We start from the raw sequence: 24,471 nt of genomic DNA, 5'->3' as shown, positions 1-24,471 counted from the left end.
GACTAATCTATTTATGGTTAAAATAAACCCTTCCATTCTAAAAGAAAAAATTGGTTTCAGAGAATATTTATCTATGTCAGAGATGGCAAACCTTTTTGGTACCGAGAGCCCAAACTGGAACGTGTGCATTGGAATGTGTTCCTGGTCTTTGGGTTTCCAGTGCATGCATGCACACCGGACAGCTGATCTTCGCAGGCACCAGAGTGCCTGAAATCCCAAAACCAGGTGGCTGGCAAGCTGGTCTTTGGGTTTCTGGCGCTCCAGCACTTGCAAAAACCAGCTGGCTGGGCTGCTGCGCATGCGCACGCCAGAAACCAGAAGAGCAGCTGGCGATGGCGCACATGCCCACAGAGAGGGCTCTGTGTGCCACCTCTGGCACACGTGCCATAGATTTGCCATCACTGATCTTTGTATATCTGGAGGGAAGGGGTGAGTTCATATCAGTGGTGGGATTCAGCCAGTTCTCACCTATTCGGGAGAACCGGTTGTTAACTTTCTAAGCAGTTCGGAAAACCGGTTGTTGGAAGAAAACTCCTTTTGTTTTTTTCCCCACTTTACAGGGCTAATCCTGTAAGGAAGGCAGGAAGGAAACATTCTGGTGTTGTTTCTAGCCTCATCTTTATTGCCCTGATTACATAAACTGCCTCTCCAGTTAACCCTGATTGCCTTGTCACAGCTGAGGCAAAGCGCCCATCGACCTGAGTGACATTGATTGGCCAATCCCACTTGGTCACATGACCACTGAGCCACGCCTATCCAACTGGTCATTAGGGCAGAGAACCAGTTGGTAAATTATTTGAATCCCACCACTGGTTCGTACGTCACACTAAGCCACAGTTTATTTAACCAGGTGTTGTTCATTAAACTCCAGTTGGATAGTTGTATTGTAACTATTAGCCAAGCTTTATAACCTACATTGATTCAATGGCCAGGGCCAAGGCAAACACATCCTATTATTAATTTAGTGTCATTCATGAATCTAGATATTTATGTGGTTCTTAGCTACAAATTTGGGGAATTGCTAGGTTCTTGGCCAACACCAGCCTGAATACAATTTTGAATGCTGTGCTAGCAGTAATAGCTGTTTTGTGCTGGAAAAAAGAAAATTGCCTGTGTATGTGTGTGCACAATCCTCTGAGCTGAACGTTACAGTTTGCAAAGCCAGTTATAAGAGAAAGTAGATTTATTTCAAGCAATTTCAAAGTGTGACTGATGGTACTTATACAGTGGGCCGTCCGTGTGACTTTAAGCTGAACATTTGCTGGACAGAGACTTTTTTGTTTCCATTACTATGTCAAGTAGAAGATTTACAGGAACAAGGGGGAAAAAATAGAACCACTGTATTTACAGTAGTTTGTTCAAACTTCCCAGTACAAAGTTTCTTCCTCCTTCCTGTCTCTCTAAAGGTTGTAACTGTATCTACCTCTTTCCCAGAGCTATTTGCTAGTGGCCATCCATTCCACTGCTTAGTTACTATCTCCTTCAGCTCCTCCCAATTTGGGCTTCCTCCAGGTCCCCACATGTCCTTTGCAGGCAGCTACCTCTCGCTATCCCCATTGGTCTTAAGCAGGGGTGGGCTCCTGGGGGTTCGCAGGGATTCAGGAGAACCTCTAGCTAAGATTCTATGCAGTTCGGAGAACCCCCAAATCCCACTCCTGACTGGACCCTCACTCCACACTTCCCAGGAGTCCCCACGTGGCCCACTTTGGATGCAGGTAAGTGTAGGGTGCACGCGGAGGCTTGAGGAGGGTAAAAAATGGGCCTACTAGAAGTTTGGGAAGGCCCATTTCTGGCCTCCAAAGGCCCTTCAAAACCTGGGTAGGCCGTTTTTGCCCTCCCAGAGTCTCGAAGAAAGCCTCCAGAGCCCAGGGAGGCCAAAAACGCCCCCCCCCCCGTGGTGCAGGAGGCTGACTAGGCCATACCCACCATGGCCACACCCACCCAGCAACTGGGCAGAGAACCCCTTGCTAAAAATTTTGAACCCTAACCCTGGTCTTAGGGTTTGGTAAAACACACCGCTTTGTCCAGGTTTGGGCTTCTCTTTTCCCAATCAACATTTTTACCCCTCTCTCCCAGAACCCTCCCAGTGATGTCTCATTCCAGCCACCAGCTTCCCATATGATCTCTCCAAAGGTTCTCTCTCTCTCTCTCTCTCTTGATGCCTGAAAACAATGCAGCTTCAAACATGGCAATACATTCCTCCACAACTAAGAAGATCAGGTCTTTAGATTCCCCCACTTTCAACACTAAGCTTGGCCAATAAAAATACTACCTCCACCTGCCTCTTAAGAGTCCTGGTTATCAGTAAGGCAGCTCATCTGTTCCCATGAGAGCACAGCTGCATCTCAAGGCCATACCTAAACTTCTCCCCATCGTTCTTTCTCTTTCTTTCTTTCTTTCTTTCTTTCTTTCTTTCTTCTTCTTTCTTCTTTCTTTCTTTCTTCTTTCTCCTTCTTTCCTTCTTTTTCTTTCTTTCTCTCTCTCTTTCTCACTTTCTTTTTTTCTGTCCAAAAATCCCATATTCCACAGCCAATATATGATAAAGAGGAGAGGTTCTTGCTGCTCTCTGAGCTTGGTTTTTTTAAAACAGATGTTTCATTACCCAAAGTAGGTAATATCATCAGTTCTAGTAAGAAGTGGGGTTTGCTCTCAGTTTATATTCTAGTGCAGGGGTGTCAAACTCATGTTGTCATGGCAGTGTCACATGATGTATCGGGACTTTTTCCCCCTTGGCTGAACCAGGTGTGGGAGTGGCCAGTGCATCCAGCTTGCGGGCTTGGAGTTTGACAGCCCTGTTCTAGTTGCTTGCCCTGTCTGTGTTGGTGGGGGTAGTCTTGGAGATTCTTTGGTAGGGCATTTACTACCTGTGTTTCCCCAAAAATAAGACAGGGTCTTATTTTCTTTTGACCCCCAAAATAAGTGCTTGGCCTTATTTGTGGGGAGGTCTTATTATTTTCAAGGTACAGGAGGCGGCGAGCATGGTCACCTCATGGCTGCTGCTGTATTGCAACATTTTTGGGGAGGGCTTATTTTAGTGCATGCACTCAAAAGCCCGATTAGGCTTATTATCCGGGGAGGTCTTATTTTCAGGGGTATTAGATTGTTTGGCAATTCCTTGATTGGGGTTTACTTTTGTTGTTGTCTACTTTTTGATTGTTGGTCAGATGTTAATCATGGAGTTCATCTATGCTCATCTGGATGTTGATTGTTGGTGGGGACATATTTTGGTCTTTCTGTTCCAATTTTGGTTTGTTGGTTGTCTCTTTTGCACAGTATGTAGATGCTGTTTATTTCTATGTGTCTAGCTTTCATGCATTCATGCTTTGGAACAAGGGCAGAAGGAAGACCCTGAGATTAGCAGTCTCAAAAAGCAAAAGTTTGAGTAAAGTGAAATACAAGGGAACATTGAGTGAATCCCTAACTCCCTGTTTACATTCCAACAGCCCATGTGGTCAGAAGGAATTGAAGAGCCAGTGCCACTAAGTTATACACTTTCAGTATAGTAACAGTAACAGTATAACAGAGTTGTAAGGAACATTGGAGGTCTTCTACTCCAACCCCTTATTCAAGCAGGAGACCCTACATCATTCTGGATAAATAGCTGTCCAGGCTTTTCATAAAGACCTCCAGTGATGGAGCACCCAACATTTCTGGAATATTGTGCTGCTTGAGTAATATCAAGAATTTAAAAATCAATAAACATACTTGAACAATGTTAATGAATGCACTCAAGGCAAATCTCCAAAACTCTGACTTGTCCTAGTAAAAAGAAAATAATAATGAGGCTGAACAAAGTTAGATGCATAAAGGTTTACAGATAGTTCTGAATAAATGAAGCCTCTAGGGAAGGGGTGTCAAACTAGCGTCGTCACGTCATCATCACATGACATATCACAAATTTTCCCCTTCGCTAAACCAGAGATGGACATGGCCCACCCGTGACCATCTGGCTCACGGGCCACAAGTTTGACACTCCTTCGTCTAGGGGAAAACAAAGCAGGTGTTGTGGCCCACCATCAGCCAGCAGAGCTGGCATCCGATTCAGACAGTGAAGAGGTTGGGGAGGAATATGGGCTAGTCCTGGAGTCTGGGGAAGGCTCTGATGAGGGCTCTGTGTCAGAGGCAGAGAGGGGGCCAGAGCCATATGCCAGTTATCAGCTGCCTTCAGAGGCAGACATCAGTGAGGCAGACAAACAGCTGGAGCTTGTTCCCATTGTGTGCATGCACAGAGTTGCCAGACGAAGGGAGCAGCTAAAGAACAGGGGTCAACTTGGGAGTAAGGCCACAGGTTGACGATGAATGCCCCCTGCCAGAGGAAATAAAAGAGGAGAGAAAGGGGAATGGAGTTTGCAGGAGACAATTAGTTTGCTTAATTGGTTCATGACTCTCTGAGACTCCTTGCCAAGTTTTGCAGATATTGGCCTGGCAAATCTCCAAGCCAGATAAGGTCTGTGACTGCAAATCCTCCCTTGAAAGACTTTGCTGGATGTGAATTAGAAGAATTCATAGAAAATTAATAAGAGGAGTTTTATGTCGGGATAAGGAGTTTGCTGCATGCTCTTGGGAAGCCTAGGTCAGAACAGCAGGTTTGGCTTTTGGTTGTCTGGAACGTTCTTATCCCTTCATTCTAACAGACAAAAATTAGATGCTACACTGCAGCATCTAATGTAACAACATTAAAGATTAATCTTGTATGAAATAGAATGATTCTAAGAATGTTTTTCAAAAAGTATTTTAGCGATCCTTATGAGTTGCAAGTCCTATCTCTGTATAAAATAATCTTGTATTTTGCTACTTGTTATTTTTGTATTGGGATTGGAGAAAGTGATATGATAATAAATAATAGGGCAACATTTTCTACATTTTGGTTCTCCGGAATAAGTAGATTATGATTCCAAATTCCTCAACACAACCTACAGAATTCTGAGAGTTGCTATCCAACCCACCCAGAGAGTCGAAGGTTGTCACCAACAGAAAGAATAACCTTGAACAGGAAGAAGAGTCACTATCAAAACAACAATCAGATTTTTAAAAATCTGAGTTGGCCCAGAACTGTAACCACAGGATCTCAGACCGCACTCCCCTATTTCTCATGAAGATAAAGGGGGCGGGGAGGGAAGTGCATTCAGACTTTCAAGGTTCTGCTACAATAAAAATAGAATTAGCATGCATGACTTTACCTTGAAGGTTTGACAAAGGACTGTTAGTTTGCCATCTTTGAGATATCATGGCTCATTCAAAACTGTTTTTCTTTCTACATCTTATCTCCCTTCTGATGCAATGGGACTTCAGTTCCTAAAATCTCTTTTCAGCATTGTGTAAAATGCAGGTGTTGTCGTCCCAATCTATTGGGAAGGTAGTAGGTTATGGAAGGGAACTTTTCATGCCTCGTCTAACATGTGCAAAATATAATTTTGTTTGAATAATTCTTAGAATTCATTAAGGAGCCATGAGATGATGGTGTTATGGCCAACTGCCTTTTTTCAGCATTATGCTGAATGAATGGCAATTTTAATTTGCTTTTCTGAAGGCACCTGGTTCTCATGAATAAGTCCATTTGTTACGCATCTCTTTCCCCTGGGAGGTATTAACAATTGGAATTTTAGGAATGCAGACTGCAGCTTGTGTGTGACCTTTCACTTTATTTCTCTCCAAAGCCCCAAAAGCTGGCACTACAGCTCTGCTCCTTTGCTTTTTCCCTTTAAGTTCACAACTTTTGTTTTAACAACAGGGGATACTCCTAAATCGGGGTGAGATTATATTATTTGCCTTCTGGAATCCAGATAATGTAGCCCATCCTTCCTCCCTTCAAAGACATCATTCACAAAATGATTTTAGTAAATAGGATTGCACGCCAATGTCCTATGGCAATACTTTTGGTTCCCAGGGAGAACTTCCTTTTAATATTTCATTGCTTCTGCATTTTATCCATCATATAATTATTTGGTCTACCACATTAAAGCATAATCTGTGATGCAGAGCTTGCAGGAGGTTTGCCAGATTCTGTGAGTCAAGGGTTCAAGTGTGGCCCCCTATGTCCCTCACCACCACACCCAACTTCTGTGACCCACCTACCTGTTGCCTGTTTCTGTTTCTTCTTCTGATGCATGCTATTCCTGCTTGAAGAAGATTGAAACAAATTATGCTACAGAGTACAACAGATGTGCTGTAGGTATGAAAAGGGGGCTTGGTGGGATGGTATAGTTAAGGAAGCTAAAGATAGATGGAAATACAAAGAAGAGAATAATTGCTTCCAAAAAGTTGTTTGCTTTATAGAGCAAGAAAAGGACAGGTGAAGAGAATGTAATCAAAGAATGCAAGGAATGGTAAAGCTTAGACAACACAAAGAAATGCAGGGCAACTTTGATGGAAACATTTTGTTTTGGAAGTGAGTGAAAGGGATTAAGGAAGGAGTCCCTGACAGTAAATGGGATTAAAAGTAAAAGTGGTAACAATTTGGGGCTGCCAGCGGAAGGGAGGTAATATTTAGAGGACTAGTGAGACAGGAGTATGGGTAATAGTGATATGTCAAAGAATTGATTTAAAACAAATGCTATAAATGTGTCCAAGTGAAAACAGATGAAATGGAGTCCTAAATGATCTGTAAAATTGGAAAAATGGTAGTGCTGATGTCATAGGAGAAATGTCAAAATACGGATGTGGCTTGCTTATGAAGTGGTTGTGTGATTTGTTTGCCACTTCTATGCCTGATAATTGTAAGAATTATTACTCAAAGGGCAAATAATGAATTCAGGGAAGTTTGTTTGTTAAGAGTGTCTGGGAAGGAGTTTGACAAAATCCTGATTGAAAGGATAAAAGTGGGGCAAATAAACAACACATGCCAGATAGTATTTCTAACAACCAGATATTTGTTCTTCAGTAAGTCATTGAGAAATGTGTGTGGGTGTATATATATTTAAAGGGAAAACTGAAGGATTTGCAAAAAAAAAGAGGAAGTAGATACATGTTTATATCTTTGTAGATGATTAACTAAAAATGGAGAAAATTGTTTATCTAAAAGAATATATTGTAAAACATAAAGTGATAGGATGAAGACAGAATGGATGGTGAATCAAAGTTGATGCAAAAGATTTCAAGGATAGCTTCATCATAGATTTGCACAAAGGAGGAGCAGCATGTATAGCTAATGCAGTGACTCCAGATTGACATGTGCGCAGAGGAAATTTTTTAATGTGGACTATTTTAAGTTTCTTGTCAATGTTATCTTCTTTTCCTGGCCTTAAATCATATTTTGTGAACTGTCGTATTCCTCCTCTAAGATCGACTCTGTGGTTCTTTATGTTTTTTGGTTTTCATTTTTATCCTGCCTTTATTATTTTTATAAATAACTCAAGGCAGCAAACATACACAATACTAAGATAAGTTTGAAAAACGGTTGCTATAAACTAATGCTTCCCAAGAAAGGAAAAGTTATTGCTCTTTCTGTGACTTCCTGGAATTGAATCGGCTGGATATGAATAGAAAATTCTTTTTTAAGAAGAGGTTGGATAACCATTTGTCTGAAGTGGTGTAGGGTTTCCTGCCTAAGCAGGGGGTTGAAGACCTCCAAGATCCCTTCCAACTCTCTTATTCTATTCTATTCTATTCTATCCTATTCTATCCTATCCTATCCTATCCTATCCTATGCTATGCTATGCTATGCTATGCTATGCTATGCTATGCTATCCTATCCTATCCTATCCTATCCTATCCTATCCTATCCTATTCTAAAATCCCTGAATACATTTTTCTGATAATAAAACAGAATGAACAATATGTAGGAAAATTTAAAAAAAAACAAGAATACCTTATCCTCTCTTACAAATAATAACCGTCTGTTAGCTTCTACTGTACTTGTAAGTAAGTAAGTAAATCTTTATTACAGTCAAAGATCCGCAATACACATTAGTTTTTACACTATGTTAAAAAGTACTGACATTAAGATATAATTGAAAGGTATTGACGTTAAAAGTGGAAAATAACATACATGTTCTCAGATTGTTCGGGTCACTCCCTGGGTTATCTGGGTGCAACACTGTTAAGTATAGGAGTGAATACAATGGTCCAAAGATTGTTAGAGATATGTCCAGATAATTGGTACAAGATGACAACTATACTTCTGTAGCCATTTTTTTTCTTTATGGACATTGCAGCAGCACAGAACTTTGCCACTGCATACATGGTAACTGGGTTAGTATCCTGGAGGAGATACTAACCCAGTTACCAATTTTTCTAGATAAAAATTGTCTGCCCTCCCTGGCAATCTCTCTAATAAGGGGAGAATATGTGCAGACCTACAAGATCTGTATAGCTCGCAGTGTAATCGAACATGTGAATTATCTTCCACTTCTCCTTTACCACATATACAAACCCGTTCTGCTATAGGTGTTCTCTTATACCTGGCCTGGAGGAGTGCTAAAGGAAGAATGTTAAATCTGGCTCTGAAGAAAGCTATTCTTTGTTGTGAGAAGATCAGGTCATTTAGATATCTTGCTGATTCCCACACACCCTGCTTGATTCTGTCCCTACTGTGGAGAGGCAACCTCTTCTTGGAACTCCATGTCCTTCATTCTATTAATTACTACTTGCTTTGCTTGATCAAAGCCTAGGGCAGTGATGGGCAACCTTTTTGGCGTGGTGTGTCAAAAATCGGCAAAAAATCGAGCATAACTCACGTTGTGTGTCACTTCGACAAAAACATAATTTTGCGCAATGTATAATTGCAATATATAATTGTATTTAATAAACCAAAAACAAATTATTTAACATACCTGCTTAGTAACTTCTTTGTTCATCAGTCGATTTCATATGTTGCCCTTGATATTATTGAACTTGTTTGGGGTGCCGTGAACCAGGGCTGTGGAGTCGGCTGCTTCCAGCTCCACGTCCTCATCAACATGCCGCTCCAGCCCGCCCCAAGAGAACTCAGATATTCTCTTAATAATTGCATCTTTATTCTGCATATCGTGAAATAGAACTGGCGCACATCTTAGGAGAGTTTCTTTAATAAATTCTCCCTCATTAAGTGCTTTTGCATGCTGAGCTATGGAGTGAGCAATGCTCAAACTTGCAGAGTTTAAATTTGTAGAGCCTTTCATAAATTTAAGGATGGAGTTAGATTGGCTCTTATAAAGGTGTAGCTTCCTGGAAATGTATTCCCTCCTTTCATCCTCACTTTTTTCCAAGAGCTGGGAATGATTAGTTTCAAAATGTCTATTTATATTCCACGTTCTGCTTACTACCGTTTCAGTACATAGAACGCAAAATGATCTGCCATTTTTTTCTATAATGCCATACATCTCGCTCCATGTCTCTTGAAAGGGTCGGCCACTGCCACTACCACTCCCTTTACTTAACCTTTGTTTTTTATTTTTTGGGTGCTCCATCAGGGGGCCAGTGACAGCAGATAGAATTATAGATAGCCAATTAGGGGTTAACTAGCCTAACAAGCTAACACAACCTCCCCCTCACTTATCTCAGTTATTGTGGGCAATTACAAGTCCATGGCACCCCAATAGTTGCTGCTAATGGCGCTCACAGTTCCCGTTGGCACTCGGCTGTTCCCTGCTGTGGTGCGGTCGTAACCGACAGTCCAAGGAGTAGACTCTCTGTGCCGGCCTGACTGGAGAGAGGCGCGCACTGTTCCTGCGCTCCTCTCCTGCGGGTCCTCCCTCGCCGCGCTGATAACGTGTGTGCGCACGGCACGCACGCCTTACCAGCAGCCCCTGCACTCAGAAAGGGGTGGCGGCAATACAGTAAGTGAGTGTGGGTGGGGGAGATCACACGTCCCCCCCCCCGTTCCTCCAGCACAGATTCTTTCATCCTCGGCGGCCGTGCAGGAGCCGAGGATGAATCGCATGAAATCCTGTGCGTGTCACCCCAAATGGCTACGCGTGTCAGCACTGACACGCGTGTCATAGGTTCGCCATCACTGGCCTAGGGACATTAAGAATAACATGAGAGCCCATAAGAGCTCAGCTTGTGATCAATTGGCTGTTTCCAGGTGGGGGGGGGGGATTGTCAGTCAACACTAGTGGGGACAGTCCTTCTGGAAAGAAATGCATTTTAAGCCAGTGAATGATCATCATCTTCCAGGCTCTTACCTGAATTTGAGGCATGCCTGTCTCAATTCTTAATTGGGAATTCCATTGGGTGCAGCTAAGATTGCTCGCAAGAATTTGGTTTGTATGGTTTCTAGCAAGTGTCTCTTTGCAAGGATTCCTGTTTGTGCCCCATATAGAATTTGTGCCAATGTTTTGGCCTCAAGAAGTTTTAAGGCAGCAGGTACTAACTGACCTGTGTAAAAGAAATGTTTAATTGCATTTGAGGATCTATTGGCTACTTGCAATGTGTGATCCAGGTGTGCCTTCCATGTTCCTTGTGAGTGGAAAACCACCCAAAGTATCTAAATGTTCTAACCTGTTCCAAACTATGTCCTTCTATTTTCCAGGAGTATTGGCTTGGTCTTTTAGCAAAAACTAAAATTTTTGATTTATCAAAGTTAAAGACCAGCTTGTTTTGCCTGCAATAGCCGAGTGTTGCCCTAATTGCTCTCTTTAGTCCTACAGGGGTTTGTGAAATGATAGCGGCATCATCAGCATATAAGAGAATTGGCACTTTGCGTTGTGCTAGGTTCTCTCTCTACTGTACTTGAAATTTCATCTAGCAAATAATTCATTACAGTATTTCTCTCTGATTTTATTCCCATTCTGTCTACAGCAGAGGGCAGCAGTTAGCCAACCTTGTCTAATCTCAGGGAAAAAAATGAGAACAATCCTTACTGATTTATTTGGTTTGCATTTCATTTTTATTTTACACAACTGGAGGTGGCGTGCCTATTAGGCATTCCCTAATGCTCCCTCCTCTTATTTTCCCCATACCAACTATCCTGGGGAAAAAATCCCATTTTTTTTAATGGTTGCCAAGAAATAAACAGGGGCAGATCTGTATAAACAACAGAATGAGGGGTGGGTTCCTGCCAGTTCTAACCTCTTCTATAGAAGAGGTTCCACAAATCTACAGTGCCGTTTAGAACCAGTTCCAGCTCCCTCTCCCGTCCGTCCGCACATCATCAAGATGAAGAGTGAGAGGAGGAATTCTGGGAGTTGAAGTCCACAAGTCTTAAAGCTGTCAAGTTTGAACACCCCTGGTTTTTTTTCTAAAGGGTTAGCATTGCAAGGGTCTTGTAACTTGACACCTTTAAGACTTGCATGCTTCAAATGCCAGAGTTTCTGAGCCAACATTTTGGTTGCTAAGCAAGAGCATTGTTAAGTGAGTTTCACTACTTTTTACAAGGGCCACGCCCACCCAGTCACATGACTGCCAATCCACACCTACCTGGTCACATGGCTGGCAAGCCACTCCCACAAAGCAGGCCATGGCCACAGAAGAGGTTCTAAAAAAAGTTAAACCCACCAACAGAATCAAGGGTATCTTTAACATATTCATACTTTGTTCTGTCTGACTAGACTTTGTAATATAGTTGATGCTTGAAGGTCTTTAAAGATGATTCTGCATTTGATACAGAGTGGAAGAAGTCAGATACTGATAAAATTGAAATCTTTGAAGCAGAGAACTTTTCTTTTGGATTATTAGCAAGATCAGAAATTCACCACTTTCCAATGCTTCACAAATACAGATTGTCTTCTGGCACTTCAAAGTGTCAAGCCTGCCACCATCTTTTCTTTTGGATCTTTGGCCTGCCACACTTTCTATTATTCTACCATGAATTTTCTATTGAGAGAAAATGGGAGGGGGATTGAATTGGAGTTAGATACTATGTAGCCATAACAAAAATCTTTCTAGAAAGCCAAGGTCATCCTTTGTCTTTACACCTCTGCACCTCACTGGAATTGGATGGGTGGAACTGCCAGCATGGCAGTGGAAGATTGGACCATGTGATGGACTTGTGGGTGTAGAGGCAGGATCTTGAACTTTCAACTGGGTGGGGAAAACCAGGAAGCTTTCAGATTCGGGTTTCCCCAGATGTGCCAACATGGCTGTCTTAATAAATTGGAACTTTGAGGAATTCTTTGCCTTGGACTCTGATTTACTTTTGGATGTTATTTGGAACCCTGACACAAAGTCTAATCCATTTGATTTTATTATCACTTAGATGTCTGTGCATTACAGTCAATTTTGTTGGAAATATGGCATATGGTCTTGGCAGAGAAACATTTTGTATGTATAGTTTTTGACAGTAGGGAAAAGAAGAAAAAACATGTAATAATGAGAAGATGGTCAGGGACAAAATTATTTCTGGAGATAGTAGTTATATAGAGCGAGGATAACAATTTCAAATTCTTGTTTTTTGGCATATTAACCAAGTCCAGCAAATATACAATACATACTGTATGTTTTCTACATCAAAATACAATAAATAAATTACCATTTAAAATTATTATTTTGAGGAAGTAGATTTGTAGTTGCAAAATGGAATAAACAGAAGAAGGTGATTGTTTAGTTCAGCTGAAAACCATTAGAAGACTCAACTCCATTTTCAATGGCTCAAACATACCATAACTTGTTATGAAATGTCACAAATTGGTTACATATTTATTGAAACAATATTAATACCATATCTTCTCTTTGAAATAGTTCGCCCCTCACCTTTCCCCCTTATCTTTTTCCTTCTCCCTTCCCTTCTCCTCTCCACCCTTTCCCAGTGTCTTTTTCCAGGTCGCAAATTGATGATTTTTCTCTAAAGGTTTTGTTTATGGCAAGGATTATTTTTAGATGAGAGAGAAAAGGAGATTAGAATACCCCAGATATGAGCTCATTTCCCCATGGGAGTCACGGTGAATTTGCAATCCTTCACTTAAGGGGAAGTCGTTCTGCTTTAAAATGAATGACAGGAACTCCAATTTCAAAGGCCAAGGAGGGAGGTGTTTTATCAAACTTGGAATGTCTGCCTTGCAGTTTTTAAATCTAACTGGGAGGACAGGAAGTTTGGGTTTTTCTTCGTATGAGAAACTCACCCTCCAAGGCTACATCAAATAAGCACAATTAATTGGTTAATTATGTGCCATCGAGTTGTTTTGACGCTTAGTGACCACACAGATAGCTTTTCTCCATATATCTCCCGTAACCTGTTCCTTCAGCATTTCCAGTGATGCACTCATCACTACTTAATTGAGTCCATCCACCTTGCTGCTGTTGCTGCTTTCTCTTTCCTCCCAGCTTTCCCAGCACTTAAGCCTTCTTCAGACAGTAGGCTTTTGGATAATGTTATATTTATCCACTAGAAGCTCGGCATAGCAGCTAAATCGACCTAAATGATACTTGATGCTTCTTATATTTGATATTTCTCCTTCCTATCTTAATAGCAATAGCATTTAGATTTATTTTTCAGAGTATAAGACGCTCCTTTCCCCCCCTAAAAGAGTGTGGAAATGTTGGTGCATCTTATACACTGAATACTGCCATTTTTGGCCTCCTGAAGCCCTCCCCCCCACCATCCCATTTTTTGCAAAGAAACAGGCTGTTTTTCGCAAAAACTGGTGTGTTTTTGCCTTCCCCCAGCCTGAAGAGTGCTCCTGGGGGCTAGGGAGGACAAAAACATTTTTTCTTACTTACCTCTTTGAAATCTTGTTATGTCTTATACACTGATGCATCTTATAGTCTGAAAAATACGCTATATACCACTTCACAGTGCTTTACAGCCCTCTCTAAGTAGTTTACAGAGGCCCCCAACAATCTGGCTCCTCATTTTACCCACCTCGGAAGGATGGAAGGCTGAGTCAACCTTGAGCCGGTGGGATTTGAACTGCCAAATTGCAGGCAGCCATCAGGAAGCAGAAGTAGCCTGCAGTACTGTGTTCTAACCACTGTGCCACTGTTGCTCAAAGTATGATAATTTGAGCCAGGTCATTTGTATCTTTGAGTAGGTTGATTTGTTTGAGAATCCATTTCTTTGTATCCTTGGCTGTCCATGGGACTTTTAGCTACCTTCTCATCAAAACTCTTTCTCTCCTACTTCTTCGAATCTTTCACTTCCATAGAGTTTCATAGACAACATCATAGCTTGCATGGTTCTAACATTTGAATATCTTTTCCTAGGTCTTCATGGCTATTCTATCAAGTGCTAATCTGCGATATATTTCCTGACTGCCTGCTCCTTTAATATTGGTGACTGATTCTAAAGCTCAGAAGTGATCTGGATAATAAATAAGCCCAATAGAGATTTCTTTAAAGCCAGTTTGAATGTTTTAGAGAAAATGGGTGTTCCCAAGATTTTTCTAAAGCACACAAAACAAAATTCTGATGTTGTTTGTACTATAATGTTGGCAAAGGGACAGAATTCTAGCTTCATGATGCAATCTTATCAGAAGGCAGGTATATGTGCAGATGATTAATAAGCATATATATTCTGCACTACACATGTGCAATATACAGCAATTTACTTCCCTCTGCAGGATTTCTGCCATTATGTATTTTCTTCATCTTTTTGGTCCAAGGCAACCTCATGGAAAATACATGGTGGCAGAAATCCTGCAGAGGGAAGTAAATTGCTGTATATAATTTACAATTTACATCCAAAAGGATGAAGAAAGGGACAGGAAAAGGTGGGGAGGGGACAGTCAATGCTCCCAGTCTTTCTTTCCTAGTTATAAGGCTTTCATCATGAGAAGTAAAAATCCTGGATTTTATCCTGGTTTTTATCACATGCTCAGTCAAGCTGTCTTTTTTTCAGCTTCAAGAAGAACGGCAGAAAGGCATTATATGTAGTCCTCAACTTACGACCATAATTCAGCCTGGGAATTCAGTTCTTATGGTCATAAGTTGTTACAGTCATACATTGAGGCATCATATAACTGAACCCAATTTTTCATAATATTTTGTGACAATCGTTGGGTGTAATCAATTTTCTCCAATGGATATTTTTTTGCCAGAAAAAAGGAAGTAAATGTCGGAAACCAGGAGAAAATGTTGCAAATCACAGTCACATGAGATGGGATAATGCAAACTATTATAAATGTGATCACATGACTCCAGGCATGTGCGCAGCTATCGTAACTTCAAAAATAGGTTGTAAGTAGCTGTGGGGGTAGAATAGCTTCGGCCATTACGCAACCAGTTGCAACTCAAGGATTACCTGTATGATATGTATGATGAGAAGAGCCGAGGTGGCGCAGTGGTTACAGTGCAGTACTGCAGCCTCTTCAGCTGACTGCTAGTTGCAGTTCGGCAGTTCAAATCTCACTGGCTCAAGGTTGACTCAGCCTTCCATCCTTCCGAGGTGGGTAAAATGAGGACCCAAATTGTGGGGGCAATATGCTGACTCTGTAAACCGCTTAGAGAGGGCTGAAAGCCCTATGAAGCGGTATATAAGTCTAACTGCTACTGCTATTGCTATATCTTGGCTTTGGTCATTGAAGTGGCAGGGGGATAAAGTACAGGTTTTGGAAAATGGGAGGAGACAAAAATTCATGCCCATCTAGACCAAAAAACAGTTTGAAGCTCTAGTGGAAATGTTACAAATATGATTTCATTATGTTGTCCCAGTTTGACATTATCAGCCCTAAACATTCATCCCCTCCTATACTTTTATTCTCCAGAAAACTAGGGAGGACTCCCTCTGAAACACTTCCCACACCCATTTTCCTTCTGTGGGCTTAGATACTTTTTGCATGATGGTTGTCTGGATTGCGGCTCTTAGTCCCGTTTCTCAAAGTCATTTCAACATACCCTAACAGGCAGTTTGTCAGGCTTCCAAATAACACCCCCAACAAAAGAAGACTCCGAGGCTTGAATTTCCTCAAAGTTCCATTTTATTAGAGATGTCATATTGGCACATCTGCAAAAACCCGAATCTGAAAATTTCCAGGTTTTCCCCACCCAAACCAAAGTTCAAGTCCCTGCCTAGCACCCACATGTCCATCACATGGTCCAATCAGACACCATCCAAAACTGGAGATGCCTCCTAGTCAGACCACTCCGGGTGCAGGGCAAGATGTCCTTGACTCAGAGAGAAAGGAATGTTATTTTGACTATATCTACCCCACTCCATAAAATCCCCCTTCCCAGTTTCCCACAGCAATAAATGTGTCAGGCCTGAAGGCCTAATGCAAAAGATGGCTTCCAGGCCTGACAGTTATGGTTTCATCTCCTGATTAAGAAGTTTCCTGGCAGGTCTTCAGGGCGGGGGGGGGGGGCGGAGTTGCCATGTGCTTAATTCTCAAACCTTGGGACCACTGTGCAGATAACTAGCCAAGGGAAGAATAAGGAAGTTGTGTGTTTTGTTGAAGGATCTGTAAGGATCATCCACTTATGAGGCAGTGATTTTGACTCTTTCTCAAGAGTTCTGAGATTGGTAAACATGAATGTCTATGGGTTACCTTCAAACTGCTTTTGTGGAGTTGGGCAATGGAAGCACTGGTGGAATTGAAGCATATTTGGTAAAGAGCATCTTGTCTGTGATTTTAGCGGATCATCACTGAGTTTGGTTTCAATCCAGTTCAAAAATAGAGCAAGGGTTGTGAGAAAAAGCCTTTTGTCTGATTTCTATGCATGACTGTAAAATAGAGAAAATAATGTTCTATAGTGGGTGGAATTGGCGGGTTTTTCTCATATAGATGGACCACTTGTCATCATACAGCATATTCTTCATTGCACCAAAATGACAATATGTCTCATATGGTCTAGATGGAACTCAAAGATAACAAATAGCATTTTAATATTAGAATTTTCTTTTGTCTGGATTCTCTTAGCTGAGATGTCAGTTCGAAAATAACGATGAATATATGATTTAATTTTTCAGATGGCTATGTCCAAAGAAGCTGTCTAGTGCATGAGTAAGTGCAATAATTTCATAGTAAATCTTTATCTGTCTCTCAGAATGGTCAAAGGATAGTTTTAAAATGTTTATATTTGAGAGGAGGGTATTAGTAAAAAGTATGTAATGCTTCTTCTCAATTCCTAATGTATGTAAAGTAACTAAATTCATATTTTCTCTTTCTAAATTTACAGTGATGAAGAAATATATGATGATATTGCAGATGGTAAGATATACAATATAAGTAAAATGGAATCCTAATGATTAAGAATGAAGGCAACTGAAATATTTTTCTATAGGTTTGTTTTTAATTGTAAGGATAGGAAGATTTTATCCAAAACTTATTTGTTTTTCATTTTTCCCTCTTTCGTAGATTCATATGACAATGATTAGCTCCAGGCCTCATCTTGGCACAGTCTTCACCTTTTTTGATTGGTGGATATAAGAGAGAAAGTTATTATTCAGAGTTCGGATTTATGTGTATGTACAAAAGATTTGGTTAAGCTAGCCCGCCAGTTTCTGGACTGTGAAGCAGGTTTTATCACAGAAGCATGATAACATTACACAAATATGTTCTTGATTTGCAACCATCAGCCAAATCTTCAAATCGGGATGTTATTAAATCAATGTTGGGTGTGGGATAACTTGACAGCTTTCTCTTGCAAATCCCCCAACGCAATCCAAAATATTCTATTTAGCATGCTACAGATTAAATCAGCAATTTGCACGTACAATACTCCTCCTCATATTCATACAATGGGCTTTGGAAATATTCCAATGTGCCCACAGACGTGATACCTGTCCTTCATAAGTTCTATGTTATTTTTATCTAGTCATCGTACTACAAAACCATAGAATTGGTAGCAGCTGGGCTAATTCAACCTGCTATTGAACTTTTTTGTAATATTCAGGCAGAATCTGCCTTCCTATAACTCAGAAATGGGCAACCAATATCCTGCAGTTGTGCCTGTGAAATTCGGTATAGCTAAATTTCGGACGCGAGGTTTAAAGTTGTTTGTTTTTTTAGATTTGGGATGGTTTTAAGAATGGATTTGAAAAGGGTTTATCTGTAGGAGGATTTCTGTTATACTTCACCTTTATCTTAAGAACCACAAATTCTCTTTCTCAATCTTACTTGGTAAGTTGTATTAGTATATACTGTATGTATATAATTCTAATAAATAAATAGTTATGTCCTTCTTCCTCCACCGCTAAGGGAATTGTATAGTTCTAGGACACTTTCACACAAGGGATTTGTACCACTTCAGGACCAGCTCCAGACCTAGCTGGTTTCACACCATCATCTAGTTGGGGAAAATGAGTCAAGGTATTTCTGATTCTGCTGTTTTTCTTGAGATTATCGACCAAGTAATACAGTATTCTTCAAATTTCCACATCACTAAAAACCTAACAATGATTCTCTTTTTGCATCCGTCTCCTGAATTCAAGCCAGTCATAACTTATTCCTCTACCCCAGAGGTGTCAAACTTGCAGCCCGCGGGCCGGATGCGTCAAACGCTGGCCACACCTATTTTGGTAAAGGGGGGGGGAGTCATGATACGTCATGTGACGACAACGTGATACCACAGATTTGACATCCCTGGTCTACCCTATTCCTGAAGAAGTTCAGCATCCTGTTCCTGGAGCTGGTCTCTTGCTTTATGTTTAAAATATATTTTAGAACTTTTTTTCCCTTGACTCTCCAAGCCCCACAGCTACTGGGGAAAGCACCCAACCTCAAAATTGCCAGCATTATGATCATGACACCCCACATATGTTTTTAAAATGTAATAGAGAAATGCCAGTAAAACACATATGGGAAACTCTGCGAAAAGTTCGGTGCTTTTGTTTATGTTTTTAATAATCGACATTCCTTCATATAGCTGCCCACAATAGCAAATCTCCACAAAATGGAGATGAATATATGTACTAGAAAACACAGACGGGAGAGACTGTATTTTTTATGCGAAACTGAATCTAAAAGGTTATTTGTCATTCTGCAATCAGACAACTGAGAAATGGGATGGTCGTGATGATATCCTTTGCACTCTCTTAATACTCTTAGTAAGCTAAAGGGAAAGGCACTAATTCGGTTGTAGTGCATTGATGCATTCTCTACATTCTAAAGTCAGTAGAAATGAAAATGAAGGTTGGATTCAAAATTATTTCTGAGGGACTTGGAATTGAAAATAGTTGTAGCACAGAAGTGCTTTGTGCATATTATTTATTTTCTTCCACAAAATCTCTTTTCTTTTTTCTCTCTCTCTCTTCCTCACACACATTATATTTTACATGCTTTCTGCCTATTTTTCTAAAAGAAATAACAGCCAGTAGAATCTTAATTCCCTTTAAGTGTGCCATTAGTATGTACTATTCCTTAGACTTGTATGTAAACGTCAAATCTAGAATAAACTTTTAGTGAGGATATTAAGAATGTCGCTTTGGAATTCTTAATGATACATTCTTGCGATGTGTTTTCAGTTTGTAAATAAGAGTGTGAATTTTGCTTCTCATCACTACTTTTCCTCGTTTTCTCACTCACTTCTTAAAAATAGAAATTCTGACCCAACAATTTCTGCAAAGAAAAAAATTAACCCAAGATTCTCTTCAACCTCATTTTCCTCCTATTTTTGTTTTCTTACCATTTAACAGTCTGATTTACTTGTAAGTTTCTTGCTTTTGATCTATTTTAATAACTGTTATTAACAGTTACGGCAAAATTAGTGTTATTGGCAACATACTTCTCTGGTTTCTCATTTTCAGTTGGACAAGATTTCTACATTTTTTTCAATTGGTTAGCAGAGGCACATTTCCTAAGAACAGAAAGGCTGCAGGATTTAGGGACTGAAAGTAACCAAACCTATTCTACAAACCTATTGTCAACCATTCTAGGTGGGCCTTGTTTCAGCAAAAACATAACTCAGAACAGTTTTTGTTGTTATAGGGTTTAATCCTCTTATCTTCACGACCGATTCGGTAGCGGGAGCGCACCCGCATGCCCATGCATTCTCTTTGCTCGCACGCAGCTCGTCTGGGCATGCACAGAACCTTCTGTGCATGCGCAGAAGATCCTTGATGATGTATGAATGGGTGGGTGGAGCCTCGTGCCACTGCCACAACAGGTTTGGCCAAACGGGCACTAACCAGCAGAATACTTTATCTTGACCCCTTCCAGTCCGGCTTCAGACCTGGTTACAGCACAGAAACCGCTTTGGTCGCATTGACCGATGATCTCTGGAGGGCCAGAGATGGAGGCTATGCATCCATCCTGGTTCTCCTTGACCTCTCAGCGGCTTTCGATACCATCGACCATGGTATCCTTCTGCGACGACTGCGGGAGGTGGGAGTGGGAGGCACTGTTTTACAGTGGTTCTCCTCCTACCTCTCGGACAGGTCGCAGTCGGTGTTGGTCGGGGGGCAGAGATCGTCCCTGAGGCCCCTAACATGTGGGGTGCCACAGGGTTCGGTCTTATCCCCCCTACTATTTAACATTTACATGAAACCGCTGGGCGAGATCATTCGGAGGCACGGGATAAAATACCACCAATATGCGGATGATACGCAACTGTATCTGTCCGCCCCGTGCCAACTCAATGAAGCGGTGGACGTGATGAACCAGGGTCTAGAGGCCGTTAGGAACTGGATGAGCGCTAACAAACTGGTACTCAACCCGGACAAGACCGAGTGGCTGTTGTGCTTCCCTCCCAATAATTTGGCTAATGTACCAACACTTAGGCTGGGGGGTCAAATTTTACACCCCTCAGATAGGGTCCGCAACTTAGGAGTCCTCCTGGACCCACAGCTGACTTTTGACCACCAGCTGTCAGCTGTGACCAGGGGGGCATTTGCCCAGGTTCGCCTGGTCCACCAGTTGCGGCCCTACCTAGACCGGGAGGCTCTCACAACAGTCACTCGAGCCCTTGTGATCTCTAGGCTGGAATACTGCAATGGGCTCTACATGGGGTTGCCCTTGAAGTGCATCCGGCGACTACAGTTAGTCCAGAATGCAGCCGCGCGAGTGATAGTGGGCGCACCGCGGTTCGCCCACGTTACACCTGTCCTCCGCGAGCTGCACTGGCTACCTGTTGGTCTCCGGGTGCGCTTCAGGGTACTGATGACCACCTTTAAAGCACTCCATGGTAGTGGATCTGGGTACTTGAGAGACCGCCTCCTGCCGATTACCTCCCTTCGACCAATTCGATCGCACAGACTGGGCCTCCTCCGAATCCCATCTGCCAGTCAATGCCGACTGGCGACCACACGGAGGAGAGCCTTTTCTGTTGCAGCTCCGACCCTGTGGAACGATCTCCCCGCTGAGATCCGTACCCTCACCACCGTCCAGACCTTCCGCGCAGCCCTCAAGATCTGGCTCTCCCAGCAGGCCTGGGGATAGGTTCCTAATTCACCCGCCCGAGTGTTTGATTGTTGAACGAAAGTTGTGTTTTACTATTTTTTTCTTTGTTCACATTTTGTTTTGTTTTTGATGTTGCACTTCCCTCCCTTGTGATTGTAAGCCGCCCTGAGTCCCCTCAGGGAAAAGGGCGGCCTATAAATTTTAATAAATTCAAATTCAAATTCAAATACCATCTCTGGTTTAATCTCAAACAAAAGGAATCCCAGAATACTTTTATGTGGAGAGTAAAATAAGGCTGGCATGTGTCAACTCCTCTTTCCCCTCAACAACTCCCAGCACAGCAGATTGTAAATGAAGCTGGCAAAAACCAGCATAGAAAGAACCCTTGTGACCCCACTGAACAAACGCTTCCAAATCTGAGAGTTGTGGGGAGAAAAAACAGCCAAAATTACCTAGACTTGCGATGGGGACCTAGATTTTAAAAACAGAGATCTTTCATTTTTGCGTACTGCAGTGGGCAGATTCTTTGGGCATATACTGTATAGATTCATTCTTGTTTGCAATCAAGCCATATCATGTCAAGAGTTTGTGCATTAAGCAAGTTCTCGACTGTGGTCTTCAGCATCATCTCACTTGCCCATCCATCTCAAAATTTCCAGAATCAAACTTTCCTCCACTCTGTCTGCCAATGTCCCCAAACAGTACAACAATAAAACTTTCTGAACTGCAACCTTCCCTAATGTGAACATGTTAGTCCATACACCGAAGAGAACAGCCCCATTTCGGTCTGAATATGACCCATCCAAAATTATTCAATGTGGTATACCCAACAGTGATTGATTTCTAACAGTAAGGGTATTCTATTTTCTTCACTACTGGTTCGGTAGCGGGAGCGTGCGCGAACCTTCTGCACTTACACGGACGGGCGGAGCCTCGCACCGCCACCACTACCGGTTCACCCAGCATAGCACCTCTGGTTTCTAATATAAAATATAGCATACACAAATAATTGCACAAAGACCTACCATAATCCACTCTTTCTCTTGTCATTTCATCTCTCTATTCAACCCACCTGGTAAAGAGAAATGATTAAGCGCTTGGAGAGATTAGATATAGGACTCATGACTGGATGGCCTCTTTGTTGCAGAATGTAGACTAAAATATTTCACCGTATATTTCAGTCTTCTACTGGTAGCCCTTGACTATAACCATTAATGACAGCTCAAAGTGGCAACCAGTCCTGGCTCTTACACCCATTGCACCATCCCCCGTCACATGATCAAAATTTCAGCACTTGGCAGCCAACATATATTTAGGAGGGTTGCAGTGTCTGATGGTCATGAGATCATCATCTGTGACTTTCCCAGCAGCTTCTTACAAACGAAGCCTATGAGAGAAGCTGGATTTGCTTAGCAGCCACATGATTCACTTAACAACTGCAGTGATTCAGTTAACTGTGGCCAAAAGGTCATAAAATCAGGACATGATTCACTTAAAAACCACATGGCTTGGCAATGGAAACTCTGGTGTCTATTGTGGTTGTAAGTTAAGGACTACCTGTATACATGAACAGGTTATGTTTCCTGTCTGACATCCTTTTGAAAACATTAAGTCAAAGGAGTTGCCATCTAACAATTACCCTGCTAGCTGTGGCAAAAAAAAAATCCTCCTTAAATGGGAGGAAAAAGTAGGGAAGTAATTGCCCATGCACATAGGCTGGCACAATGTTTAGAGACAGCATTGATTACAGGAGAAACAAACAGAAGATGCTAGGCTTCATTTTCTGGTCCACAAGATTATCCATCATAGGACAATCCTACATAGTTGATGGATGCTGATGCATAAAATGGCATAACTACATAACTGTTTCCAAGCTACAAAAATATAGATGCAAAAATCTTTAGCATGACAGATAGAATACGACTTCCCTAGAGAATTAATTATCTTATTTGGTAGTTATAAAGGCATTTTTTTTTAAATAGTCAATGTAATTTATGCCTTTTTTAACATTTTCTTTTGTGTTCAGATTCTATCCTTGGAACTCTTGACTTAATTATAGTAGCATGTTGCTATGGCATCCAGGAGTTTGGAGTTATGCATTATATTACGTTTTTAATCTTTGTAGATTTTGTTCTCTAAAAAAAATAAAGATTTAAAGTTTTCTATATGGTGGCTTGCTTTTTGTCATGTTTCTTCATTGCAAATGTCTTCACTTATTCTTAAATAGGCACCACAACTATAAGGCATCATTGCCACTGAACAGTTATCAACCTGGTTTTTAGAATACAGGGTATGATTAGCTTGAAGAAGGTCCAAGATCTATGTTGTAACTACAGAATAACTTTGGAATCATACTTGTATTTGCTGCAAAGAAAATTGGAAGCTTATTGTATTTCTTTTCTTTTTTTGTACTTTTATTTGGTTAGTATTAGTTTTTAATCTTTTTAAAACTTTAAATACAAATTTATATTTTTTTTAAAAAGGAATGATAACTTGTAAGAGAAATGTTGTGATGTTGTAAAATTTTGAATTCTTTTTAAACTTAAAATAATTAAATTTGATATCTGTGATTGCACAGCAAACAGCATAAGATTCTCTTCCATGGAGATTGATGACTGTTAGGTCTGGCCACAAAAGTACCGTGTTTTGATGTCTCTTTCATGATTCGTGACCTATACATTATAGAGTACCTTTCCCTTGAAGGAATTGACCTAGCTATCAGTTTTATAGCGAGATGGGTGGAAAATAAATTTAAATAAATAATAATACAATGATGATATCCATTCACCCATCCAACTTTTGGTGTTTCTTTGGATCAGGTCTCTCCACAACTTCCAATCTTGCACTACTTCTTTGAGTTGTTCTATGCTCTGGTTGATGTCAGCTTTGATGGTATCCAGTCACCATGTTTTTTTAGAGGCCTGGTTTCCTTTTATTACTACAACAACAACAATAATAAAAATAATTAAATTTTGTAAGCAAATCAACACAATTTTAATCCAGCATGCATTCAGCCCTTAATATTATTTAGAACTTTTATGATATCCTTTTAATTTTGTATAACTGTCATTGATCTGAATTTGTATCACAGTCAAGTCTTCAGGATTGGGGCAGGCTATAACTATTGGAAAAGAAAATAAATAAGTGATAATCATAGTCAATGGAATTGGCTGAAAATTGTTGTAATGAGCTCATACATTCAGGATTAACATATTCTAATTTAATTGCAGCTTGTCTATTTAACACTTTGTATAAACTAAGCAAGTATGGTTTGTTTAATTAACTTTTTTTTTTAAAGGATGGCTAAATGTTATATATACCATTCACATTTCTGGCCCTCCCC

The 24,471-nt window shown here is 40.9% G+C and overlaps 1 protein-coding gene across 3 annotated transcripts in view; it reads left to right on the top strand.

Annotated features, from left to right (window-relative positions):
* Positions 1–19,930, top strand: part of FYB1 (FYN binding protein 1) — a 79,681-nt gene extending 59,751 nt beyond the window's left edge. For all 3 annotated transcript variants that reach the window (XM_087715444.1, XM_087715442.1, XM_087715443.1), the window contains 3 exons: positions 16,760–16,793; positions 16,969–17,000; positions 17,148–19,930. In XM_087715444.1, the coding sequence (XP_087571570.1) occupies positions 16,760–16,793; positions 16,969–17,000; positions 17,148–17,167 (86 nt within the window). In that variant the 3' untranslated portion in view covers positions 17,168–19,930. The remainder of the gene's footprint in view (positions 1–16,759; positions 16,794–16,968; positions 17,001–17,147) is intronic.
* Positions 19,931–24,471: the final 4,541 nt, after the last annotated feature.

The sequence above is a fragment of the Thamnophis sirtalis genome, unplaced genomic scaffold (genome assembly GCF_051295495.1).
Source record: "Thamnophis sirtalis isolate CommonGarterSnake01/CBP01778 unplaced genomic scaffold, rThaSir2_p1.2 scaffold_5, whole genome shotgun sequence".
Taxonomy (NCBI): Eukaryota; Metazoa; Chordata; class Lepidosauria; order Squamata; family Natricidae; genus Thamnophis; species Thamnophis sirtalis.
This window is presented reverse-complemented; position numbering and strand designations above follow the sequence as displayed.